The sequence below is a fragment of the Gymnoscopelus braueri genome (assembly GCF_963280865.1).
Source record: "Gymnoscopelus braueri genome assembly, chromosome: 5".
NCBI lineage: Eukaryota > Metazoa > Chordata > Actinopteri > Myctophiformes > Myctophidae > Gymnoscopelus > Gymnoscopelus braueri.
In genome coordinates, this window is record NC_137606.1 from 53,889,711 (window position 1) to 53,912,622 (window position 22,912).

General features: G+C 42.1%; 1 protein-coding gene across 1 annotated transcript in view; it reads left to right on the top strand.

Annotated features, from left to right (window-relative positions):
- The window catches only part of grm5b (glutamate receptor, metabotropic 5b), a gene marked incomplete at both ends in the record, with an annotated part of 153,864 nt that extends 150,554 nt beyond the window's left edge, over positions 1–3,310 (top strand). Inside the window, one exon of the mRNA XM_080429309.1 lies at positions 2,230–3,310. Within this exon, the coding sequence (XP_080285435.1) occupies positions 2,230–3,310 (1,081 nt within the window). The remainder of the gene's footprint in view (positions 1–2,229) is intronic.
- Positions 3,311–22,912: the final 19,602 nt, after the last annotated feature.

Sequence of the window (22,912 nt, forward strand, 5' to 3'; positions counted from 1 at the left end):
AATTTTTGCGACTAAAACTACGACAAAAAATATCCGCCGCCTACCTTTTTTTCACTGACGAAAACTAAATAAAAACTAAGCTATGATGACTAAATCTAAGACTAAATATTATTGACAATGTTGTCAACAAATAAAAACTAGATTAAAATGTTAGAGAGGGACTAGTGGAGAAGAGATCCAGTAGAACTAAAAAATCCTTTTATGTTTGGTTGCGCTCAGGTGTTGCGCTCTGAAAATATCTGATCTACAAGCTCACAACGCGTTGTGACCTTGTGGACCTTGTAGATCAGTTATTTTCAAAAAGATTTGTATGCATTTTATACATTTGAAAACATCCTGCATAATGAGTACTTTCTACTTTTGGTACTTTAAGTACATTTTGATACCAATACTTTTGTACTTTTACTCAAGTAAATTTTGAATTCTGGACTTTTACTTGTAACAGAGTATTTCTATATTGCAGTATTGATACTTTTACTTAATTTACTTAAGTAAAACATGTGAGTACTTTTTCCACCACTGGGGGGCCCCACCACCACAAGCTTGTGATGAGTGATGTCATTGCGTGACATCATCTATGAAATCATCGGGGGCCTATTTGCTCGCCAGCATACAACGTCAGACCGTAGAACCGTCTTCACATGCTCTTTAGTTTCCCCATCCTACCTTTAAGGAACAGCCAACTAGTGGTTTTCTAGTTTCCCCGTTCTCTGTTACTTCCACGTCATTTCTTCAACTACTTTCAAAAGAGAGCCAAATGCTAATGTGACAGGGAGGCTACAATATCCTCTGCTCAATTTAGTTTTGAATTTATTGTGTAGAATCCTGTATGAGGACCATCCTTTAGTGTTGATGTAAAAAAGAAGAAGAAAAAGGAGATATTTTAGTGAACCTCTATATTAAAGCCTAAAGGTGGACACTACAGTGCTCAAATTACTAAGTAAATTTAGCAGATCATTATACCCATCTGCTGCAGCCTGTTTAATGCAGTACCATTATGGTTTCTTTTGTGTTTTTAATAGATTTCCAATAATAAATAAACATACTTTTACATAAAGCAAGCATATTTTTCCACTCCCATGTTAATAGGGGTATAAAATACTTGAAACATATCCCTATAGTCTAGGGTACATTGTGAACAGATAAAAACTGATGACTTATATGCGATTAATCGCGCTATTAACTATGATAAATCATGTGATTAATCCTGATTACAATATTTAATCGTTTGACAGCACTAATCAGAATATATAGTTATTTAAAACTTATTTTAACAGAGGACTATCACTTACTAAATCTTTTTTACAGGGAAGATTGAGGTCCCAGAAAAATAAATACAATAAGTGTTATCAGGTGGGGGTCTGTGTCTTAATGCATGTGAAACTGCAGGGTCCTTGAATTGGAAACGATAGAGAATCCTCGGAGTACTTTGCCTACGGTCCACCCCTGACGGTGTGTTTGTTTTCTTCACTCAGCTGACGGTGTGTTTGTTTTCTTCACTCAGCTGACGGTGTGTTTGTTGTCTTCACTCAGCTGACGGTGTGTTTGTTTTCTTCACTCAGCAGACGGTGTGTTTGTTTTCTTCTCTCAGCTGACGGTGTGTTTGTTTTCTTCTCTCAGCTGACGGTGTGTTTGTTTTCTTCTCTCAGCTGACGGTGTGTTTGTTTTCTTCTCTCAGCTGACGGTGTGTTTGTTTTCTTCACTCAGCTGACGGTGTGTTTGTTTTCTTCTCTCAGCTGACGGTGTGTTTGTTTTCTTCTCTCAGCTGACGGTGTGTTTGTTTTCTTCTCTCAGCTGACGGTGTGTTTGTTTTCTTCTCTCAGCTGACGGTGTGTTTGTTTTCTTCACTCAGCTGACGGTGTGTTTGTTTTCTTCTCTCAGCTGACGGTGTGTTTGTTTTCTTCACTCAGCTGACGGTGTGTTTGTTTTCTTCTCTCAGCTGACGGTGTGTTTGTTTTCTTCTCTCAGCTGACGGTGTGTTTGTTTTCTTCCCTCAGCTGACGGTGTGTTTGTTTTCTTCACTCAGCTGACGGTGTGTTTGTTTTCCTCACTCAGCTGACGGTGTGTTTGTTTTCTTCACTCAGCTGACGGTGTGTTTGTTTTCTTCCCTCAGCTGACGGTGTGTTTGTTTTCTTCACTCAGCTGACGGTGTGTTTGTTTTCCTCACTCAGCTGACGGTGTGTTTGTTTTCTTCACTCAGCTGACGGTGTGTTTGTTTTCTTCCCTCAGCTCCAACGGGAAATCGGTGTCCTGGGCCCAGACGGAGCGCAGCAGTTCCCGGGGCAACCACCTGTGGCAGCGTCTCTCCTTCCACATCAAGAGAAAAGAGAACAACCAGACGGCCATCATCAAGCCCTTCTCCAAAACGCCCGACGGACGCTACTGCGGAGGCGGAGACCTGCCCCCCCACGTGCCCTTGCCCTCCTTCCCGTCCATCGGCACACGCCCCGACGCCGGCGTCGCCGACAAGACCCTGTACGAGCTGTCGGAGGCCGAGGAGAGGTACCCGGTGCCCACTTACCGGCCCCAGACCCCTTCGCCCATCAGCACGGTCAGCCAGAGGCTCGGAGGGGAGGAGCCCCTGGTTACGGGCGTGCCGTCGTACACGAGCGCCGGCCACATCGCCGGGGGTAGCGACGGGCGCAGTGTGGTCACCGTGGCGGCCCCCAGCTCGCTCATGGACCAGATCAGCTGCGTGGTGAGCCGCTTCACCGCCAACATCAGCGAGCTCAACAGCATGATGCTCTCCCCCTCGCCGACGCACGCTCCCACTCACGTCCACGCCCCCGCCCCGCCGGCTTCGCCGCCGCCGCCGCATCCCGTCGACCCGTACCCGTTGCCCCGGGAGAACCCGAAGCCCCCCACGCTGACCACCTACGCCGACGTCCAGCCCCTGCCCCCCGTGGAGCCCCGGGCAGGTTGCGTGCCCCGCTCCACGCCGCACCCTCCTCACTCGCCGTACCCCCTGCCGCCTCCCCTGCCGCCTCCCCCTCCTCCTTACGCGCAGCGGGCCCGGTCCTCGCCCTCCCCGCCCACGCGGGCGGGCGTGGGCACGGCGCCTTCCCCGCACGCCGGCCTCGCCGGCTCCCCCCTGAGGAGGGCGGAGCTGGAGGAGGAGCTGATGGCGCTGACGCCCCCCTCGCCGTTCCGCGACTCCCTGGCGTCCAGCGACGACGGCGGCTCGCCGATCTCGGAGTCGACCCTCTGTCTGCCCCCGGCCCCCTCCCACCCTCCGCCATCGCCCCCCTCGCCCAACAAGTACAACCGAATGATGCTCAGAAACTACAGCCAGAGTTCTTCCTCGCTGTGAGAGGACGGCGGAGAAGGAACGACGAGACGGAGGCGAAAGAGGAGTAAGCAGGAGAAACAAAACGCAGGTTGTTTCCAAGGAAAGGGGAGTTACGGAGATGAGACTCTAATCGGTCCGTCCGTTCGTCCGTGGAGGAACGACTGGGATTGGAAGGGTTGACGGAGAGGTCAATGGCTCTTTTTCCGACTTCAAGAACTAAACAAACCGTGTGCTGTGTTAACGAATTTCACGGGTTCTGGGTTTGTTTCTATTACGCTACGGCTTGGTTTCACATAAGGTTTTCAGAACCTAATTTAGGCCCTGCTCAAGAGGTGGCACTAGCCCTGAGTTTCAGGAACCCAGAACTCGGAACATATACTGAAAAGAATTGCGTCATCATTAGGACGTACCTCCCCCTTGGTTGTGGTTATAATGGGAACGTAAACAAACAAACTAAAACTAAAAAAAAACATCACAGAACTTCACAGGTTCTGTGAAGTTTCAGGTTACGGAAGGTTTCTGGGTTAACCTCTTCGTAGAGAAGAGCCAATGGGATGACGGGAGAGGACAAGTCCTTCAAGGACTGGTTGGTGAGGTCATCAAAGGGCGACAGCCTGCTGTGTCTGTGTTTACATTGTTTCCAGTGACGTGCGAGTGTTCTAGGACCCCGACGTTGGGGATTGTACTGTAGATTTGTTTTCATTGTTGTCTATGGAGTGTATACGAGAGCAAGGACTTTACGGAAACGGACACAAAATAGCTTTTTTCTCTGTGTTTTGGTGTGTGCAAAATGCCAAGAGATTCTTCTCTCGAGGTCTAGAGCTATAACGTTCGTTTGGGTAGTGGCCTTAAATTAACATGGCTGTCAACTAATTAGATACTGTATGTGTACATTTCTGTGTGTGTGTGTGTGTGTGTGTGTGTGTGTGTGTGTGTGTGTGTGTGTGTGTGTGTGTGTGTGTGTGTGTGTGTGTGTGTGTGTGTGTGTGTGTGTGGGGCCATAGGCAAAGACGATGGCACAGTTGCGGACAAACATCTATTTAGTATTTATGTATTTAAGACTCGCTCTGCAAGCCTGACTTAATGCTTCTGCGTCAAGGTGTTGCTGTAGATTATTACATCACGGCTTCAACCTCAACACCTGTACACACCACACACACACACACACACACACACACACACACACACACAAGTCACCCACACACACACACACACACACACACACACACACACACACACACACACACACACACACACACACACACACACACACACACACACACACACACACACACACACACACACACACACACACACACACACACACAGACACACATACACACACACACACACACACAGACACACACACACACACACACATACACACACACACACGCACGCACGCACGCACGCACGCACATACACACACACGCACACACACACACACACACACACACACACTACTGTACTGTAACACCTAATGCACCACACACACGCCTGTCAAGATCGCATATTGTATTTGTGATCACAAACTTTGCACACACACACACACACACACACACACACACACACACACACACACACACACACACACACACACACACACACACACACGCTTACAGTATGTGTGCATGCATATATCCACAAACGCTCATTCATGTAAATAGATGTGAGGATCTGGGTTTTCCTCGCAGATAGAATCCCACATGCTTCTGACTAAAGTGCATTGTTTTAACATACGGCACCGTGCTGGCATGTTACTCTTAAAGGAACACTTCACCCGTTCTCAACCGAATCTTCATATAATTGGTCCTCACTAATGAGATGGTACCATTTCTGTCTGCTCCCTCTGTGTCTCATTGGTGTGCTGGGGACAGTTCAGAAACCCTGCCCTACCAGTGACATCCTTGATGAGGATTTCAAGCTAATATAAACTGCAGCCTTTCTCTTCCTGTATGGCACACTGAAATACAGTATAAGCCGTTGTTTTTGCCTACCGATCATGTCACTGGTAGGTAGGTTAGAGCAGACACAAATGGTGCCATCTTATGATGAGCATTAGTATAAGGTCCAATTCTGTGAAGATAAGGTTGAGAATCTGTGCTTCTTTAGGAACTTTCCAAACCATGTCTTTTTTTCGTTGTTTTTATTCAGCCCTCTATTATTTTCACCCACCCTCTGCCTCTGTCCCCCTGTCTTTCTATCTCTCTCCGCCTCTGTCTTTCTCCGTCTCTCTGTGTCTTTCTCTCTCCCCTTCGTCCGCCCTGTTTTTATTTGAATATTTTCTATTATCTTATGGTTTGTTTTCTTCAGAAGTTTGAATGTATATTTTCTACATGATTCCTGAAGCAGTATATGGACCAATCATTTTTTCACCTCTCTGTCTGTGACTACAGCACAAGGAAGCTGTTCCAGACCGGCCTTCCTTCTACTCAACACATCTCATTGGGGGAATGAAATGACTGTTGGCCATTGGGTTTACAGTGTTTCAGTGCCAGTGTTAGTAACCGTTTACCGTTGAGAAGCGCACACTTGTTTTTATGATGCCATTATCAGAGATTTTGCAATTGGCTCAACACAGCCAATCGCTTGCCTACCCCCCCAAGCAGAACCCCTGTTGAAGACCCTGCCCTAGACTATAGACCGAATCATCATGACATCACCACAACAAAAACTGTATTTCCGGGTAGATAATGCTGGCAGCGTCGCATTGGATGGAAAATATAATAGTTTGTTCTAAAATATCCAAAGGTTGACAAACTAGACAGCTAATGTTCGCACTTAATTTTATATTGTGAAAACATTCTGCCGGAAATGCCCGTTTTGTTCATTCAATCAATTGTGATCTGGTCTATAATAGCCTACTCAATCTTGTAATGTTTGAGACAACAGGCTTTTCCTCTTGTAAACAAGTCATGGTGTAACAGGCCACTTAATTAACATTAACTCTGGAAAGCTTATGTGGCTGTAATGCAACACACTAAGATGCTTTAGAGTAATGGAGTATTGGTCTCGTGCCAGCTACCTCCACAGAGGGAACAGACTGTGCTGGCAAGGAGCAGCAATACTTGCCCACCAGCGCTAATTCCTGACAGTTGGCATGGTGTGACAAAATGTAATGTCAATAACAGGGGGCTCTTGATATCCTGAACAAATACAACTTAGAATTATTGATACATTAAATAAAAAAATGATTGCTACATCAGTGTTTCAGTTGCATTTGGCTGGTAGTGATTTCAGGAATCATTCCCAAACATTAGCGCACTAAGCTAGCACTCTAGCATTAGCGCTATGAGTGCTAACTGATGCTAACTGACGCCTCTTAAGCAGTGGTTCTCAAATTGGGGTCCAGGCAGGGACCCTTTCCAAATTGACCCAGGCAGGTCTGTAACTCTGAGAGTTATGGGGGGTCCTTGGAATAACAAAAACTTGAGAACCCCGGTTAAGTCTAGTATTACTGCTCCATGGTAGCCAGCAAGAATACACTTCAGTGTGATTCTGTAAATAATAAGGGCATGCAAAGACATTTCTGTTCTTTTTTGAATTTTTAGATGAAAGTAATTCATTGACATATCAACAAAGGTGAAAAAAGGAAGAAAAAAAAAATGTCACCACGTTTTTTTAACTGTGTCGTGTACCGTACCGATATGTACAAAAACTGTGTTAATGCGCTGAATATGAAAGTGACCATTCCTATTGAAATGTGCTAATTCAACAATATAATAACGATTAACGTGAATTATGATTATTATTGTGCCAAAGGGGTTAGGGCTTCGTTGGGAGGGTGTAACTAGGTAGCTTGTGGGTAGATAATAGGTTTTCGTATAAGGGAAAAAAAGGAAAATGTTATATGTTGAACCGTTTTTATAGTTTTTTTGGATATTTTATATATAAATATTCCAGATTTAAGATTTTCCAGATGTAAAAGCAATACTGTCCATAAGCATCCACGGTGAATCTGAGTGGAGTTTGTCGGATCATCTGTGTTTTAGGTTTTGTTCAGAATGCAGGAATCAGATGTAATACCAATGTGGACAGTCAGTCCTTAAGATCAGATTTAATAACAGGGTGGACAGTCAGTCCTAAAGATCACATGTAATAACAGGGTCCTAAAGATCACATTCAATAACAGTGTGGACAGTCGGTCCTAAATATCAGATTTGAGAGAATATGGGATTTGCCTGCATTCTGAACAAAGCCCTAGCCTCTTGTTCATCACCATACTTCCATCATTATTGCTAGTGAGGCAGCTTGTTTTACTTTAAGCAGTGCAACGGTGAGCAGAATGAGTGCCAATTTGACCCCCATTTTCTCTAAAGGCAATTTTGTCTAGAGCGGGAGTAGAGTAATAGTTCCTGTTAACATACAGGACCTTATTCTTCAACCTTTTTGATTATATCGTCTCGGATTGTCCCCTTAGATCACTTTCCTACTTTTAGTCTCTGAAATCATCGCCCCATTTAACAAGAGAACAACCCCCTTAACATTTAGCAGCAATGAGACTGACTCAAAGATTGGATAGTTACTTAGCTTTGTTATCTGCTGTGGGTGTTATCTATTGTTGAGGTACTATAGCAGTGGTTCCCAACCTGAATGTATTACTCATGAGGCATGAGGACTTTCCTGTTTGGAGGTAGTACAACATTTTAAACGTGTTGCACATAATAATAACTTGCATTTTTGGGTCATTGTATTGTCAACAATAGTAAAACAAATAAAACAAACACAAATAAAGAAAAGAAAAGAAATGAAAAGTCTACAAGATTTATAAAAAAGGTTAACGTTTTTCGAAAATAGCGGATCTACAAGCTCACAACCATTCGCAATCTGATTTCAGCTATTTGTTGTAGAAGAAGTACACGTTTATATATAATAAAATAAAAGGTTGGGAACCACTGCTAGCACCGCTTCCGTACAAGGATGGTTCTTTAGATGTTCTATGCTGCTTCTTCAACTTAGTTTAAGTTTCGTCTTCAAGGGCTCAATCCTGTGAAATCGTCACATTTAGATATTCCAATATCTAGCCTTTAACAAAGACATATTGGGTTTTAAGAGTTCAGCCATCTTCTTTTGGGGAGATTTTTATAAATGTAAGATGAGTTTAAAAAGTGAAACAGGTTGCATCATGTTCTCTTTTACATCAGGCATGGAAATTGCAATGCTGCTAACCGGTGGATAAGCCAAATCTACACATAAGTGTAAACTTGTCCAATGCTATTACAAAGTTATCAATAGTACTATTGTGGTGTTATATTAGCCAGTCTTGTAGTATTACGATTCCAGTTAGGATGTGGTTCATTTACATGCATTTAAACGCATTTTTTATCTAAACGCAATCTTTCAGCATTAGGGCATAGAAGTGGTGGCCATTTTGTGGTGCCACTGATAGAAACCCCATTCAGTTTTTTCCCATAGATATTTCCGAAAATATTTATATAAATTATTAGCCTGGAACCAAGCCATCCAGGCTCCTGGTGAATCATGACCATAAAACATTTACTTTGTGTCAAAACATATTTGAATATTTAATTATATTATAAACTACATGTAATAAAAAGGTTTTTAAATTGTTTTTCAAATATTTTTTGACTTAATCAATTGTTTTATGGTCATGATTCACCAGGAGCCTGGAGGCCTTGGTTCCAGGCTTAATATCATTTATTTAAAAAAAAATCCGGAATTCTCTATGGGGGAAAATGAACGGGGTTTCTATATGTGGCACCACAAAATAGCCTCCAATTCTATGCCCTGTACCCTTACAGTCCACTATTATTTCATAGCAAAGGCAACAGAATGAAAGGCCAACTAAGAAGACATGTCATGCTGTCAAATCAAGCTGCACAAATGCCATTGTTACCCTCCAGTACACCTCAAAGATGACATGATGCAATTTGTCATATTAATCACAGGGTGATTTATTATGCATTTTGAATCCAAGAATTATCATAAATGTTTAGGGCAATAACCATTCAATTGGCTATAAAAAATTCCTATTGTCCACACGATTTCAACCCCCTAGTTGATGCTATCAATGGTCAATGCTCAATGGTGTTGTGTGCCAAAGAAATAAGCCCCAACTGCTCCCCGAGCGCCGTACTAATGGCTGCTCATTGCTCCTAGCAGTAATACAAATTTCACATGCGCGCAAATGTGACAAAAAACACCCCAAGGAGTGGGGACCAAATTATAATTATAAAGCTTCAAACTTGTGATTTCAGAGATTCACAACACTTTGCGACTGTAAGTGTTTAGATTTATTTCCAGCGCAATACATTGTACATTACAAAGTATAAATCGTGGTTTAAAGTCATACTGTGTGACATTCATTTTAGTAGTATTGTAGGCAACACCTCTGGTAGCTCCGATTGTCTGTGGTCTGGTGGAACTCAGATTCCCAGAATTCAGTTTGAAACAAAAGTTTGAACTAGAGTGCTGCTCCAAAACGAATGCTGCCTTGTCCTAGCAGCGATATTTTCGTTTAGAAAGACAACAACGTTGTTAGAAATAGTAAGTAACGATATAGAATATTAACGGTACATTGTTAACATGGTGCCTGCCTCATTTTGGCTTGAATGTTAGGCACAGACACTCGTTACAAAAATATTGTTTAGAGAAGTTTTCAAAAAACACATTTACGTGGAATGGTTATTGTAAAAAAATAAATATATATATATATAAAAGTTACATAGTATGACTTTAAAGCTATTAGCAAGGACCTAAGAGTTAGATTATTGCACGAGCCAGGGTCTTAGGGTGCAGCTACAGTACAGGGTGCAGCTTTAAAAAATATATCGTGTATTTTGGATTGATAATCAACGATCTGACTATCGAGTCAATCGTTTAGGCCTGAGAGAGTAACGTTTCCCCCTGTCCAGTCCAAAGTTAGTTTGCTCCTGTACATGCAGACAAATGGATCTCGTTTACTGTGTAAACAACACACAGGCTATGTGATGTCATACTCTGTCAGGACAGACTGAAAAGACACTCCAGGCCTTTCCACCTCTAGCCAGGGACACCTACTGTACTGTACACACTCTGCTTTGTTGTTAATCTAACCCCTCTTAGAAACGGTGCATGTTGAGCACATCTGTGTGCGCAACTTGGCATATTATTGTATTCATCTTACGTTGCTGTCGGGCAGAAACAACTCATCTTCATGTTTTAACGTTTTGTGTTTTTGACAAATGAACGCCCTACTTGATCATACTACAGTGTCACACAAAAGCCTCAAAAGTAGCAGATCTACAAGCTCGTTTTGGGCTTGTCGATCTGCTACTTTTGCTATTTTTGAATTTGAATCCTGAAAAGTAACAGTTTTGGACATAATGAGGTTTCCACCCGACAGAGGCGATATACTGTATCTTTAGTTGCTTTTCAGCACGTCAAGGGCCACATGTTTAGACCAATTATGTGTTGTGAGGTTGCATATTCCAAAAGTGCAGTATATTATCTGAGAGAGGTTTCCCCAACAACGCGGAAAAGTGGTTCAAACTGTCGAAAATGACGCGTCCTTTTTAAGAACGAATCGATACGCTGAATGAACAGAGCTTACTAACAGCCTGCAGTGTCTAGTGCGCTTGATTGTTTTGGGGAAATTGTTAGGATTTATAGGCTTAAACCAGAAGAAAACTGCAAACTGCACGGCATGTACGGAGCATAACAGGATATATGAGCTTGCACATTTTTGTATTTAGAATAAAGTTCTACTGAATGTTGACGGTACACATGGCCCACATGGAGAGAAAGCATTGGATAAAAGCGTCTGCTAAATGACTGTAATGTAATGTAATGTAGCATAGAAGGCATAAGGACGCCATGTCATATAAATCATACCGCATTATTTCTGTATGTTTTCCACAAACTGCTGATCTGAATGCTGCTTTCTGTTTTGGTGAGAAAACATCAGTTATGTTCCATTAGCAAGTATGGACAGTGGAGAACAGTGTTAGGCAGTAACTAGTTACCAATATACTGTATTACTGTATTTTACTGTTATTAATCCAAGTAACTTTGAGTTACTAAGTAACAATCAACGTGGTTTATTTTTGACCAAGACAGACTATCAAGCCTATAAATAATGCTCCATAGTAGGATGTAGTCACATACTTAAAAAGAACAGATCTACAAGCTGCCAACACGTTGCAATGTGACACAGTGTTAGCTTATAGATCTGTTCATTTCAAGCATGTGCGTTCTCGCAAAATGACGTCACCTGTACCTGCAAAAGTAATATACTAATCTAACGAGTTACTCTTCATATGAGTAATGTAATATTTCATATAGTAACTTATTACCGTTCCCGAGTAACTTGCCCAATACTGGTGGAGAAGTATTGATTACAAACAATCAACAGAGGCTATACTGAACAAACTAAATAATCATGGATGTTCTGTTATTGATCAGAGGTTGTATATAAGTTGGCTGACTTATTTACTTAGACAAGATAGTTTCAGAGTTTATCAGCGCTTATGTGCAAGTGGAAGCATTTCAATAGGTCATTCTCTGTTGATAGGGCTGCAGTAGTAGTATTTTATATAGAGAGCACAGGCTAAAGGCAACATTTCCTTAGTAAATATGACCTATATTAGGGGTTTGTGAAATGTGTGTCATAAATCCATTCCACGGTCGATGTTGATAAGAGAATAAAGCCACCACTGTGACATCACTGTGACATATCACTCTGGACCAGTGTTGATTTCGTCGACTAAAACTCGGACGAAAAATCTTCGTCGACTACCTTTTTTCACTGGCAAAATAATTAAATATATTGACAAATAAAAACTAGACTAAAATGTTAGGGAGTGACTAGGGAGGAGAGATCCAGTAAAACAAGTCATTTTATGATTGGTTGCGCTCAGCTGTTGCGCCCTGAAAAAATAGCAGATCTACAAGCTCACAACGCGTCGCGCTGCGACACGTTGTGAGCTTGTAGATCTGCTATTTTCAGCATGCAACCAAGTGTAAAATCAGCCATTACGACGTCATCCAGGCACCGCCAAAATCCATTATAGTCGACTAAATCAACTGTAAATTTAGTCGACTATAATTTTATGATATTTAGTCGACTAGACTAACAGTAAAACATTTCAGATGACTATAATATGACTAAAACTAAATGGAATTTAATTCAAAAGACTAAAATCAACACTGCTCTGGACCCACCGTAGAGAGACATGACGCCAGGCAGAACAACAGCGACATGTTTTGCTTTCTTTACCAAGTCATACATATGGATTTATATTGTATTCAGGGTGTGATTCGCTGGGGAGGAAAGGGGAGGATCCATGCCTCTGCTTTTGACATCCCCTCCTCTTGTCATTATTTTTTAGGGCCGGTGGGGACATGTTTTATCCCTGCTTCTGGTCAGATTGAAATATATACATGCGTTTGCTGTCTGATACTGTACGTTTGATAATATCACAGTTTTACAATGTAATTAAACATTAACCCTGGCATCCCTGGCAAATATGTCCAAATTTGTAAAAATAAATACAAATAAAATTCATTTTTTTAATATTCAAAAATAGCTAAAGGCATGGGCTTCAGTTAATAAGAAAATGTCCCCCCCTTCTGTATTTTTTAATAAACTGAACCCTAACTTATTGCATAGATTGCGTGTATTTCATAGATGTATGTATGGGTGTCTGACGACTACATAAACAGAAACAAAAACGTCTCCATTTGCCCCTAAATCGAAACGTAATGACACTCTATTTCCAGTGGATTGTTATGTAGATGTCAAGGAGGATTTGAATGTCGCCTATAATAGAAGTAATGTTTACATTCTTTCTGCCAACTTGAGATGATCAAGATTTATGTTGTTTTAATGGTTGAAGTCTGTTGTACTGACTAATTAACAAGCTTGTAAGCAAACATGCAATTATGTCGTGCTCTGTGTTTTGTTTTTTTCCATAAACGTCGAGGAGGTCGTGATGGGCCTTGAATGCAAATTTCACTCATTTTAGACAAAGGCGGTTCATCTGCATATAAATGAATGAACACACACGCACGCACACGCACACGCACACACACACACACACACACACACACACACACACACACACACACACACACACACACACACACACACACACACACACACACACGCTGTTCTGTTCAGATCTCAACACACCCCATTTAACAGCTGAATTCACTGGAGCAATGACTTTGGATTCACCAAATTGAAAAGAGAAAAACAAACTTGATTCAATAAGAACAATGCTACAAGCTGCAAAACTAATATTAAACCCAGAATAATTGTCAACCGCCACTTTATTTGCATTCTGACATTTTGTGGGGAAAATGCTCTAAACTAAGAAATATTACACGAGTCGCCCAAAATGTCCTGAGAATTTGCAGATATTCCAACGTTTACTGTACATCATTAGGTTTCAAGCCTCTTTTTGTTTGTTTGCTAGGCTGACTGTTGTTGAGGGAGGTCACAATGCAACCCTGCATTTTGACAGGGCTGTTCCTCTATACAGTTACATCCTCAGGGCCCTATTTTGCACGTCTTAATAACCAGGTCTTAATTTAAGATCTGGAGACGTGGCCAATACTGTTTCGCTATTTTGAGGACGGTAAAATGTGCCTTGCGCCAAGGCGCCATGCGGTAAACGGCCCTGAATTAGTCACACCGTGGCAACGTGACCAGTTCAGGCATTTTGCCATCCTTAATAGCGAAACAGCATTGGCCACGCCTCCAGGTGTTAAGTTAAGACATAAGACCTGGACAAAATAGGGCCCTCAGTGTTCATTTATCCATGTGTTACTTATTTCCATGAGTCAAGTCTAACTCTGAGAGTGTACACACGGATCAATGGCTTGATGGCTTCAATTTATTGTGCTGTCATTATACGCAACCTCTTTCACTCAGTGCCAACTTTATAGAGTGTCTCCTAATGGTTTCAAGTGCTAACGATATATTTATGAGTAGGGTTGGATGAACATACAAGATCTTTAGTAGTTACACGCATTTAAGCAGCCTCACAACTATTTGAATCTAATAGAAATAAACCATTTTATACTTTGTAGGTAACAAAAGGGGGGATGAAATAATTTTCCTGAGAAAAAACTCCATAACTTGTGTTTTGTTTACCTCTTTAAGCCATAAGCTGTTACCCATCTGAATAAGGTACTTTTTTTACCCTAAATATATTCTTGTAAGGCAGCCATCGCAGACTACTGATGGCTGCTTTTGCTGGTGTTATAAAAGAGCGACATCTAGTGGCTTAATGCTGTAAATGATTTATGATCCTGTAGTGTTCATCTGCCTTGGTGGTTGTTCCATAATTCTACATTATATCTGTTTTTTGTTTCGTTTTTCTCTGATGTGCAGAACTGTAGAATGTAATGATTTTGTATAGATGTGATAATGGAAGTTGGTTTACGTTGATATTCAATTATATATTTAATATTTCCATTCGGTTTTGTACAATGTGAGAATATATATAATGGTTAAAACTCTTTGGAAACAATGTTTGTATTGGTTTTCTAGCTGGGGTTCGGGGGGTAGGGGTGGGGGTGTGTAAGCGTATAGGCTAGAGCTTCCTTGTTGGGTCTGTGTCCGTGCTCATAAAGTTAGCTTAGACCAGCTCCAGGCAGACCTTAAATTGTGTACTATGTAACTCCTCTAGCTTTCTGATCGTAAACGAGGATTCAAACTTGGCCCTCCTCCCTCTCTCTCTATGTGAGACACGGGAGTTTGAAACAGAACCCTTTATGGACACACCTTTGCGCTGTTATTGGCTGGAAGCTCTCAAAAGGTACAGATACCTCCCCTTCTACCAAAACAACAGTGAAACAAACAAAATACAGCGAAAAGGCAATGAGTTTCTGCAGGTAAACACCACCACACTTCCAGTGGCTGATAACTGCTGGTAGATGGAAATGATGGGTAAAAATGTACAATATTGTTTTGTTATGAAAACACAGGGCAAAGTTACATAGTATGACTAGCGAGGTTCTACACACACGGGGTGTGACGACAAAGCCTGTAAATCTTTCACATCAATGATGATGCCTCATGCATACAAGCTGATGCTTATATTTGAGGTGAAAAATCAACCCTATATAGATCAAACATTACGTCACTTTAACGGCATGTAATATTGGCGTTCTGGGTGGATGTACTCATGACACAATCAGCTGTTTAAATCACATACTTAATCCCAATAAACAGTCCCGGTGTGGAAGGACCTTTAACCACTTAAACCCCTGTAGTATAGAACCAGACTTGAGTTACAACAAAGTACATATATTAAAGACCAGTTGGTATTAAGTTGGTGATTATTTTAGCTTGCCAAGATGGGCACAGAAACCGAATACATATATTTAACATGTGTTATTGATTACAGTTCTTTGGGAGGTCGTCAACACACAGATAAGCCCTCAAAAGGGATGGCTTGTTCTTTGTGTGTGATGTAAACACAATTCCCTCTGATCTCTGAACTCCCCACACAGCGGTGCTGTGCTTTTAGAAAGGAGATGGTGTTATTGAATGAAAAGAAAGTGTTGCATTTTGTTTCATTGCCATTGATAAAGCATTGTGTAAGTGTACGACAGAGTACATTGATTGGAGTCATTACTGAAATAATTATTATAAAAAAAAGAAACTGGGATTGACTTTGTTGTTGCATCTCTCTAACTGCCAGAGTTATACACAATCTACCCCCTTCCCTGCCAGAGACAATACATTGCAAAAATAGGTAAAATGTGAATTTTGTCTCCGTTTATTTTTTAACATTGAAGTGAATGGAGCAGAAAATCTTTGCATCGCGTTATCTCCTGCTTCCTTTGTGATAAACGAAAAATTAAAATGACCAAAAGCCAAGAACACAAAAATGCTCATTTTGTGGTATTGACCAAGAGTATATATTTTTAATAGACTGCTGAAACACTGTTCCCCAATATGTTATACTGTAGACATTCACCAAAAATAGACTATCTGCATGCTCACAATGCGTCGCATCGTAACAACGCGATGTGAGCTTGTAGATCTGATATTTTGTGTAGGTCGAAAAAGAACGCACCAAGTACAGTGCAACTCAGGACTGTTTTATTAAGTATAGAGGGCCAAGTAGTTAAAACTGAAGTGATATTGATAAATTCCAAATATTATCAAAGTATTCTGCGGTCACCCCTGGACTTGTGTCACGGCACCCTATGGTGCCACGGCACCCACTTTGAGAAACCCTGCCGTAGACTACATGATGCAAAGCCTGCGGTTAAAGCCATGTATTAAAACAGGGCTTACGGTTAATGTTTTCTAATAATCGACATCTGCACTGCAGTAACTAGTAGAGTAAAAAGTACAAAATGTGCCTTTGAGATGTATTGGAGTAGAAGTATGACGTATTGAAAAAAAAAGGACATACTTAAGTTACGTAAAAGTACCTCAAAATTGTACTTAATTTAAGCACAGTACTTGAGTAAATGTACTCAGTTTCTCGTTCACAGAGTGAAGACACTTACGACTGCAGAGGAGTCGGACAATAGATGGAAGAATGAAGAAAAAGGTGAGTGGAGCCTGGCAAGAAAACGTTAAAACCGCTGAAGCGGAAATGACTGGCAGGAAGAAGACACTTTTATATCAAAAGGAGCCTCGAGGGGCATGAACACACACGGGCGCAAACACACACTCACGCACACGCACACGCACACGCACACGCACACGCACACGCACACGCACACGCACACACTCTACATTACAAGCTAACAACGACGTGTTGTGAGCTTGTAGATAATAATAACCCTAACCTTAACCCTATATATCCATGAATTCAAGTCTCCATGGGGTGACTAATCGATCGAAAAACTGTATTTTAATTTAACTCTGAGAGTGTACACATTGACCCTTAGGGGTTGGATCTGACAGACCTGTAAAGGTTCCATTTGGACCCCTTGTAGTCCCCAAACCCCACATTGAGAACCAATGATCTATATGACATCGCCCACCCACTCTACAGTCACACCACGCCATACCTGTACCATACATACTGTATAAATAGGAACCTGTGTGAATCACATGTTGTCAGATGGGACTTATATAAAGTGTGTGTAGGTGAGGAGTGTCATGGCAACCCATTGACGGTGTGTGTGTGTGTGTGTGTGTGTGTGTGTGTGTGTGTGTGTGTGTGTGTGTGTGTGTGTGTGTGTGTGTGTGTGTGTGTGTGTGTGTGTGTGTGTGTGTGTGTGTGTGTGTGTGTGTGTAATTGTGTAATTGTGTAATTGTTTAATTGTGAAATTAAGTTCAGTGACCATGAAGCCACTCTGAAGGACTCTTATAATATTGTTGTTGTCGGGGAGAAACCTCATATATCCATGTTTCAACTTTGTATGTTTTTTCATAACTTAACCCACGCCTCCGGGGGACACCCGGCTCTCCAGGCGGTCCCGTGGACCCACTCTTAATGCCCTACTTCTTCATACAAGAGTGTTGCACTCACTGTTGTCAGTCTACAAGTTTGTAAAATAAATATAAAAGAGAGAACGGATTTGACCATACAAGGTCTCTCCACCCAACACCAACGACATGCAGGATGGAGGATGTGTGTGAGAGAGAGAGAGAGAGAGAGAGAGAGAGAGAGAGAGAGAGAGAGAGAGAGAGAGAGAGAGAGAGAGAGAGAGAGAGAGAGAGAGAGAGAGCATATAGTATGCATGTGTGTATGTGTGTATGTGTGTATGTGTGTATGTGCGCATGCCACAGGACAAAAAGGGACTGTGAGAGAGAGATGAGTGATGTTGTGAATGTTGCTGCAGATAGACAGATGCATGTAGATAGACAGACAGACAGACAGACAGACAGACAGACAGACAGACAGACAGACAGACAGACAGACAGACAGACAGACAGACAGACAGACAGACAGATCCACAGTTATGAAACACACAGATAAGAATAAAGTTGCAGAGAGCAGGTTATTTAGGTATACTACAGCTTGGCCCAAATTTGCATGTATGAGCACAATGGAAATAAGCTTTCAATTTGTTTTGTGTTTTATCTGACATATATGTGCCAATATATTTGCATGTATATGCTTTTTTGTCAATACAAACCTAAATATTAACAGGTTATCTATCTATACATTATTTCTGTCTGTCTGTCTGTCTGTCTGTCTGTCTGTCTGTCTGTCTGTCTGTCTGTATGTCTGTCTGTGGGGTGTCTTTTGCTGAGTGGGAATTCGGTCGGACCAGCGGTTGAACAGAGCTGAAAAAAACGATTGGTTGTTTATTAGTAGGTACTGCACTGGCTGCTGTGAAAACAAGTATAACAAGTACAACACGTACAACACATACAACACGTACAACAAGTACAACAAGTACAACAAGTACAACAAGTACAACGGGTATTGCATAAACGGGTGGGGCATGCATTCCCAACCTGCATTGCTCCTGAGTAGGCTGGTGCGGCCCAGTAAATATAAATGCATTCAAAGCGTTTGATGACGATATCTAATCAGCGGTGAAACACCCGCAGGTGTGACTTTGTTAGAGTGGGTTTTATTTCCATCACAGCCTGAGGCTATGCCGTCTGCAGTCCATTTCCATCAGCACTTGGTTCATTAGGAACATAAGTGGATCCATGGAGCTAAATGGCCGCGGTTCGGTGGCTGTACGTAAGTAAGGAGACGGATGATGAAAGGTTGCACTGTTACAGTACTTAATTAAACATTAGAACGGGTCAAATCCACTCCAGGTGAATGAGCTGTGTAATAATGTGCTGGGCATGGGCCAGCAATGATGTTCAGGAATTACTGTATTAGTCAGAAATGTAAACAGCACCTGGTACAGTAACACATTAAGGCTAAAAGGATAACACAAAAAGGTGGTACAAAAAAAAAAAATCGCCAACTTCTCAAATAAAGGACTTACAGTATGCTTGTAACAGAGTATGTCTACATTGTGATATTTTACTTAAAGGGCAAGACCACTTTGTTAGAGGTTTGGGTTGTGTAGTTACCTTGTCATAATGTAACTCCAAAAGTGGACAAGAAGTAAAAAAAAATGCTCCAGTGATTAGAAATTAATACAAAACTCAGACATGCAAAAGTGTCACTTTTCAGCTACAGTCACCTTTTTGAACTCAAATAGGGCAATTGTGTGACACCTGACCCGAAAGAAAACAACATGTTGTCACCTTTTTCACCTCGGGGCTGTTTGCATGCCTGAAAACTACACAACCCAAACCTCTAACAAAGTGGTGTTGCCCTTTAAGTAAAACATCTTTGTACTTCTTCCCAATGGCTGTCTTCCTCCCCAGTCCTATCCAGTCCTATCCAGTCCTATCCAGTCCTATCCAGTCCTATCCAGTCCTATCCAGGCAGCAGGTGCAGGTGCATCCGTGTCTATATTGGCTTTTTCTACATTCATTCATTGCCACTGACAGGCAGATTCTGACAAACGACCGAGTAAATGGAACTGCCACCATGAGAGGGAAGTGAATTTTTAATATGGTGGAGGAGTCATGCATAGAATACAGAGAACACACACAATCCAGAGAACACGCACGCACGCACGCACGCACGCACGCACGCACGCACGCACGCACGCACGCACGCACGCACGCACGCACGCACGCACGCACGCACACACACACACACACACACACACACACACACACACACACACACACACACACACACACAATTGTATTACTACAAATTCAACATTTTAACTGAGTTGTACTTCCCAGTACTGGTGTGCCCGTGTCGCACACCAAACATAGCCGATCGGCAAGCTCTCAACATGCTGCGCAGCCTGCGACAATATGGTGAGCTTGTAGATCTGCTATTTTTGGTGCACTAGCCTACTGTAGGCTACAAGCTAATCTACTGTACAAGCTCACAACGCGACGCGTTGTTGTGAGCTTGTAGATCTGCTATGTTCAAGCCTAGGTATAAAATAGGGCTGAAGTGGTTAATGTATGTTTTGTAATGTAATAATTTATATCTGCAAAGTAACTAGTAGGCCTAACTAAAGTTTTCAGATAATTGCAGTGGAGTAAAAGTACAATATTTGCCTCTGATATGTAGTGGAGTAGAAGTAAAAGTATTGAAGATTGGAAGTAAAAATACCTCAAACTGTTGTACAGTACTTGAGTAAATGTACTTAAGTTACTTTACACCACTGCCTAATTAACACCCTCAACCTTTGCTAATTATAAAGGTTGTTACACATCAGGAGCAGCGCGCATAAACAATGTGAAAAATCTACATTTTCTTTTGGTGATGCCTCCTTTTATACAGGTTGACGATTGCATTTGTGCTGAAAAATCGACCTTGTTTAAAAAAAAGAATAACCACGTCGCTTCATCGCCTTGTTATAATGACACACAGTGTGCATGTGCTCATAACACAAACAGCAGTTTAAATGTATGTGAATTAATTGCAAACTAGAAAATGTGCTCCTCGGAGCACAAGTCTCCGCCAGCAGACCCGTGCTATTTTAATCAAATGAAATCACTTAGGCTACCCTATCTTTAACCATAGTTCTCTAGGAATGTTCTAATTCTTACTTAAAATAGAACATGTATCTACTGTATCTAATGAGATACAGTAGGGTAAAAGATATATCTTTTAGTTAAACAAAAAGTTCTTTGTTAAAAGGTGAATGTTAAAGAAATATTTATTGTCAATACGCCGCTGTTCCGGTGAATGCTGTCAAAAGTACAACAAGCTTGTTTGGCTCAAAATAACGAGACAGTCGGTGGAGTAGGTGCATGGTTTCATAGTGGATCAGTTTGACGATGTGACTTTTACTGGAAGGTACTGTTCCAATCAAGACTGATTGATCCTGTCTTACCTCACTTCACAAAACATAAATGGCTTTTTTGAAGTGACCCACCTATTTATAGGATTTTATTTCGTCATGCGTCCCTCTAGCCAATCAAAAGCATTGGTGTCAACATATTGTCACGTGTCACGTGGAGCTTGACCAATGTTAGCTTGGCTAGGGGGGGGGGGGGGGACACACAGCGGGACGAAGCGAAAACATACTCTCTGCCTCCGGCGGAGACAAAAATGTATGCCCCTGGTGTGAATGGACCTTAACTCTTTAAGACCTGAGAACGCATCTGTGTGTAATTTTTTAGATTTCGTTGGGCTATTCAAAAATAGCAGATATACAAGCTCATAGCGCGGCACCGAGTGCCGCGCTATGAGATTGTAGATCTGCTATTTTTGAAAAATCGTGAAAAATGTTGTGCAAATCTTTGAATATATATATATTTAAAGCGAGCATTTCTAGCTAAAATGTTATTGCTTCTGGGGATTCTACAAATGTCTTCTAAATCAGTTTAAAACTGTTTTCTGAAACACTTATGTTGCTATAATATTAATGTCAGTGTCAAGGAGCCCCACAACGATATGTATTTGGCTGCGGACCCCCATCTCAAAAAAAAAAATTCCAGGGACCCCCAGAAGCAAAGATTTGAGTAAAAAACTATTGCTTTATAGATATATATTCAAAGATTTGCAAAAAAAAAAACACGATTTAAAAAAAAATAGCAGATCTACAAGCTCATAGCGCGGCACTCGGTGCCGCGCTATGAGCTTGTATATCTGCTATTTTTGAATAGCCAAAAGTATAAAATATGGATAAAGTGGTTACACAGATGCGTCCCCCGGTCTTAAAGGGTTAACCCGTTGAAACCGCGGGAAAGCATCTGTGTCATTTTTTATTTTAGCCATAATATGTATAGACCCCTTGAGACGACGTCACACTGGTTGAACATAGCAGATATACAAGCTCATAGCGCATCACTTTGTGCCACGCTGCGAGCTCGTACATCTGCTATTTTTGAACATTTTTGAAGAATCTTAAAAACTTTTCTTTTTTTTTAAACAAACCTTATCTTCTGGGGGGGGGGGGGTCCCTGGCACAAAACATTTTCAAGTACTTTCATGCAAGTACACACACACACACACACACACACACACGCGTGCGTGCGTGCGTGCGTGCGTGCGTGCGTGCGTGCGTGCGTGCGTGCGTGCGTGCGTGCGTGCGTGCGTGCGTGCGTGCGTGCGTGCGTGCGTGCGTGCGTGCGTGCGTGCGTGCGTGCGTGCGTGCGTGTGTGTGCGTGTGTGTGTGTGTGTGTGTGTGTGGTATAAGGACAGAGATAGAGAGTGAAGTGGAGAACAGGTGTGAGGGTGCAGCCGTTGCAGGAATGCGATGCGAGTGAGTTCTTTAATTTCCTGCCAGTAGAAGAAGTGGGAAACATTATGAAGACGGAAACGGGGGGATTCAATGAGTCACTGCTAGAGGAAGCATCGCTGGGCCCAAGCTGTTAACATTCATACCGTCATCCCTCATGTCTGAAACACACACGCACGCATATGTACGTGTATACGTAAATATGCGCACACACACATATTCTGTAGAACTAGGCTACTACACATATGCATACTGTATGCACACACATGCACACGCACACGCACGCACGCACGCACACACGCACGCACGCACGCACGCACGCACGCACGCACGCACGCACGCACGCACGCACGCACGCACGCACGCACGCACACACACACACACACACACACACACACACACACACACGCACACGCACACGCAGTAATGAAGCCACATGACTAATTCCTCTTCAGTCCCACATCTTCAGAT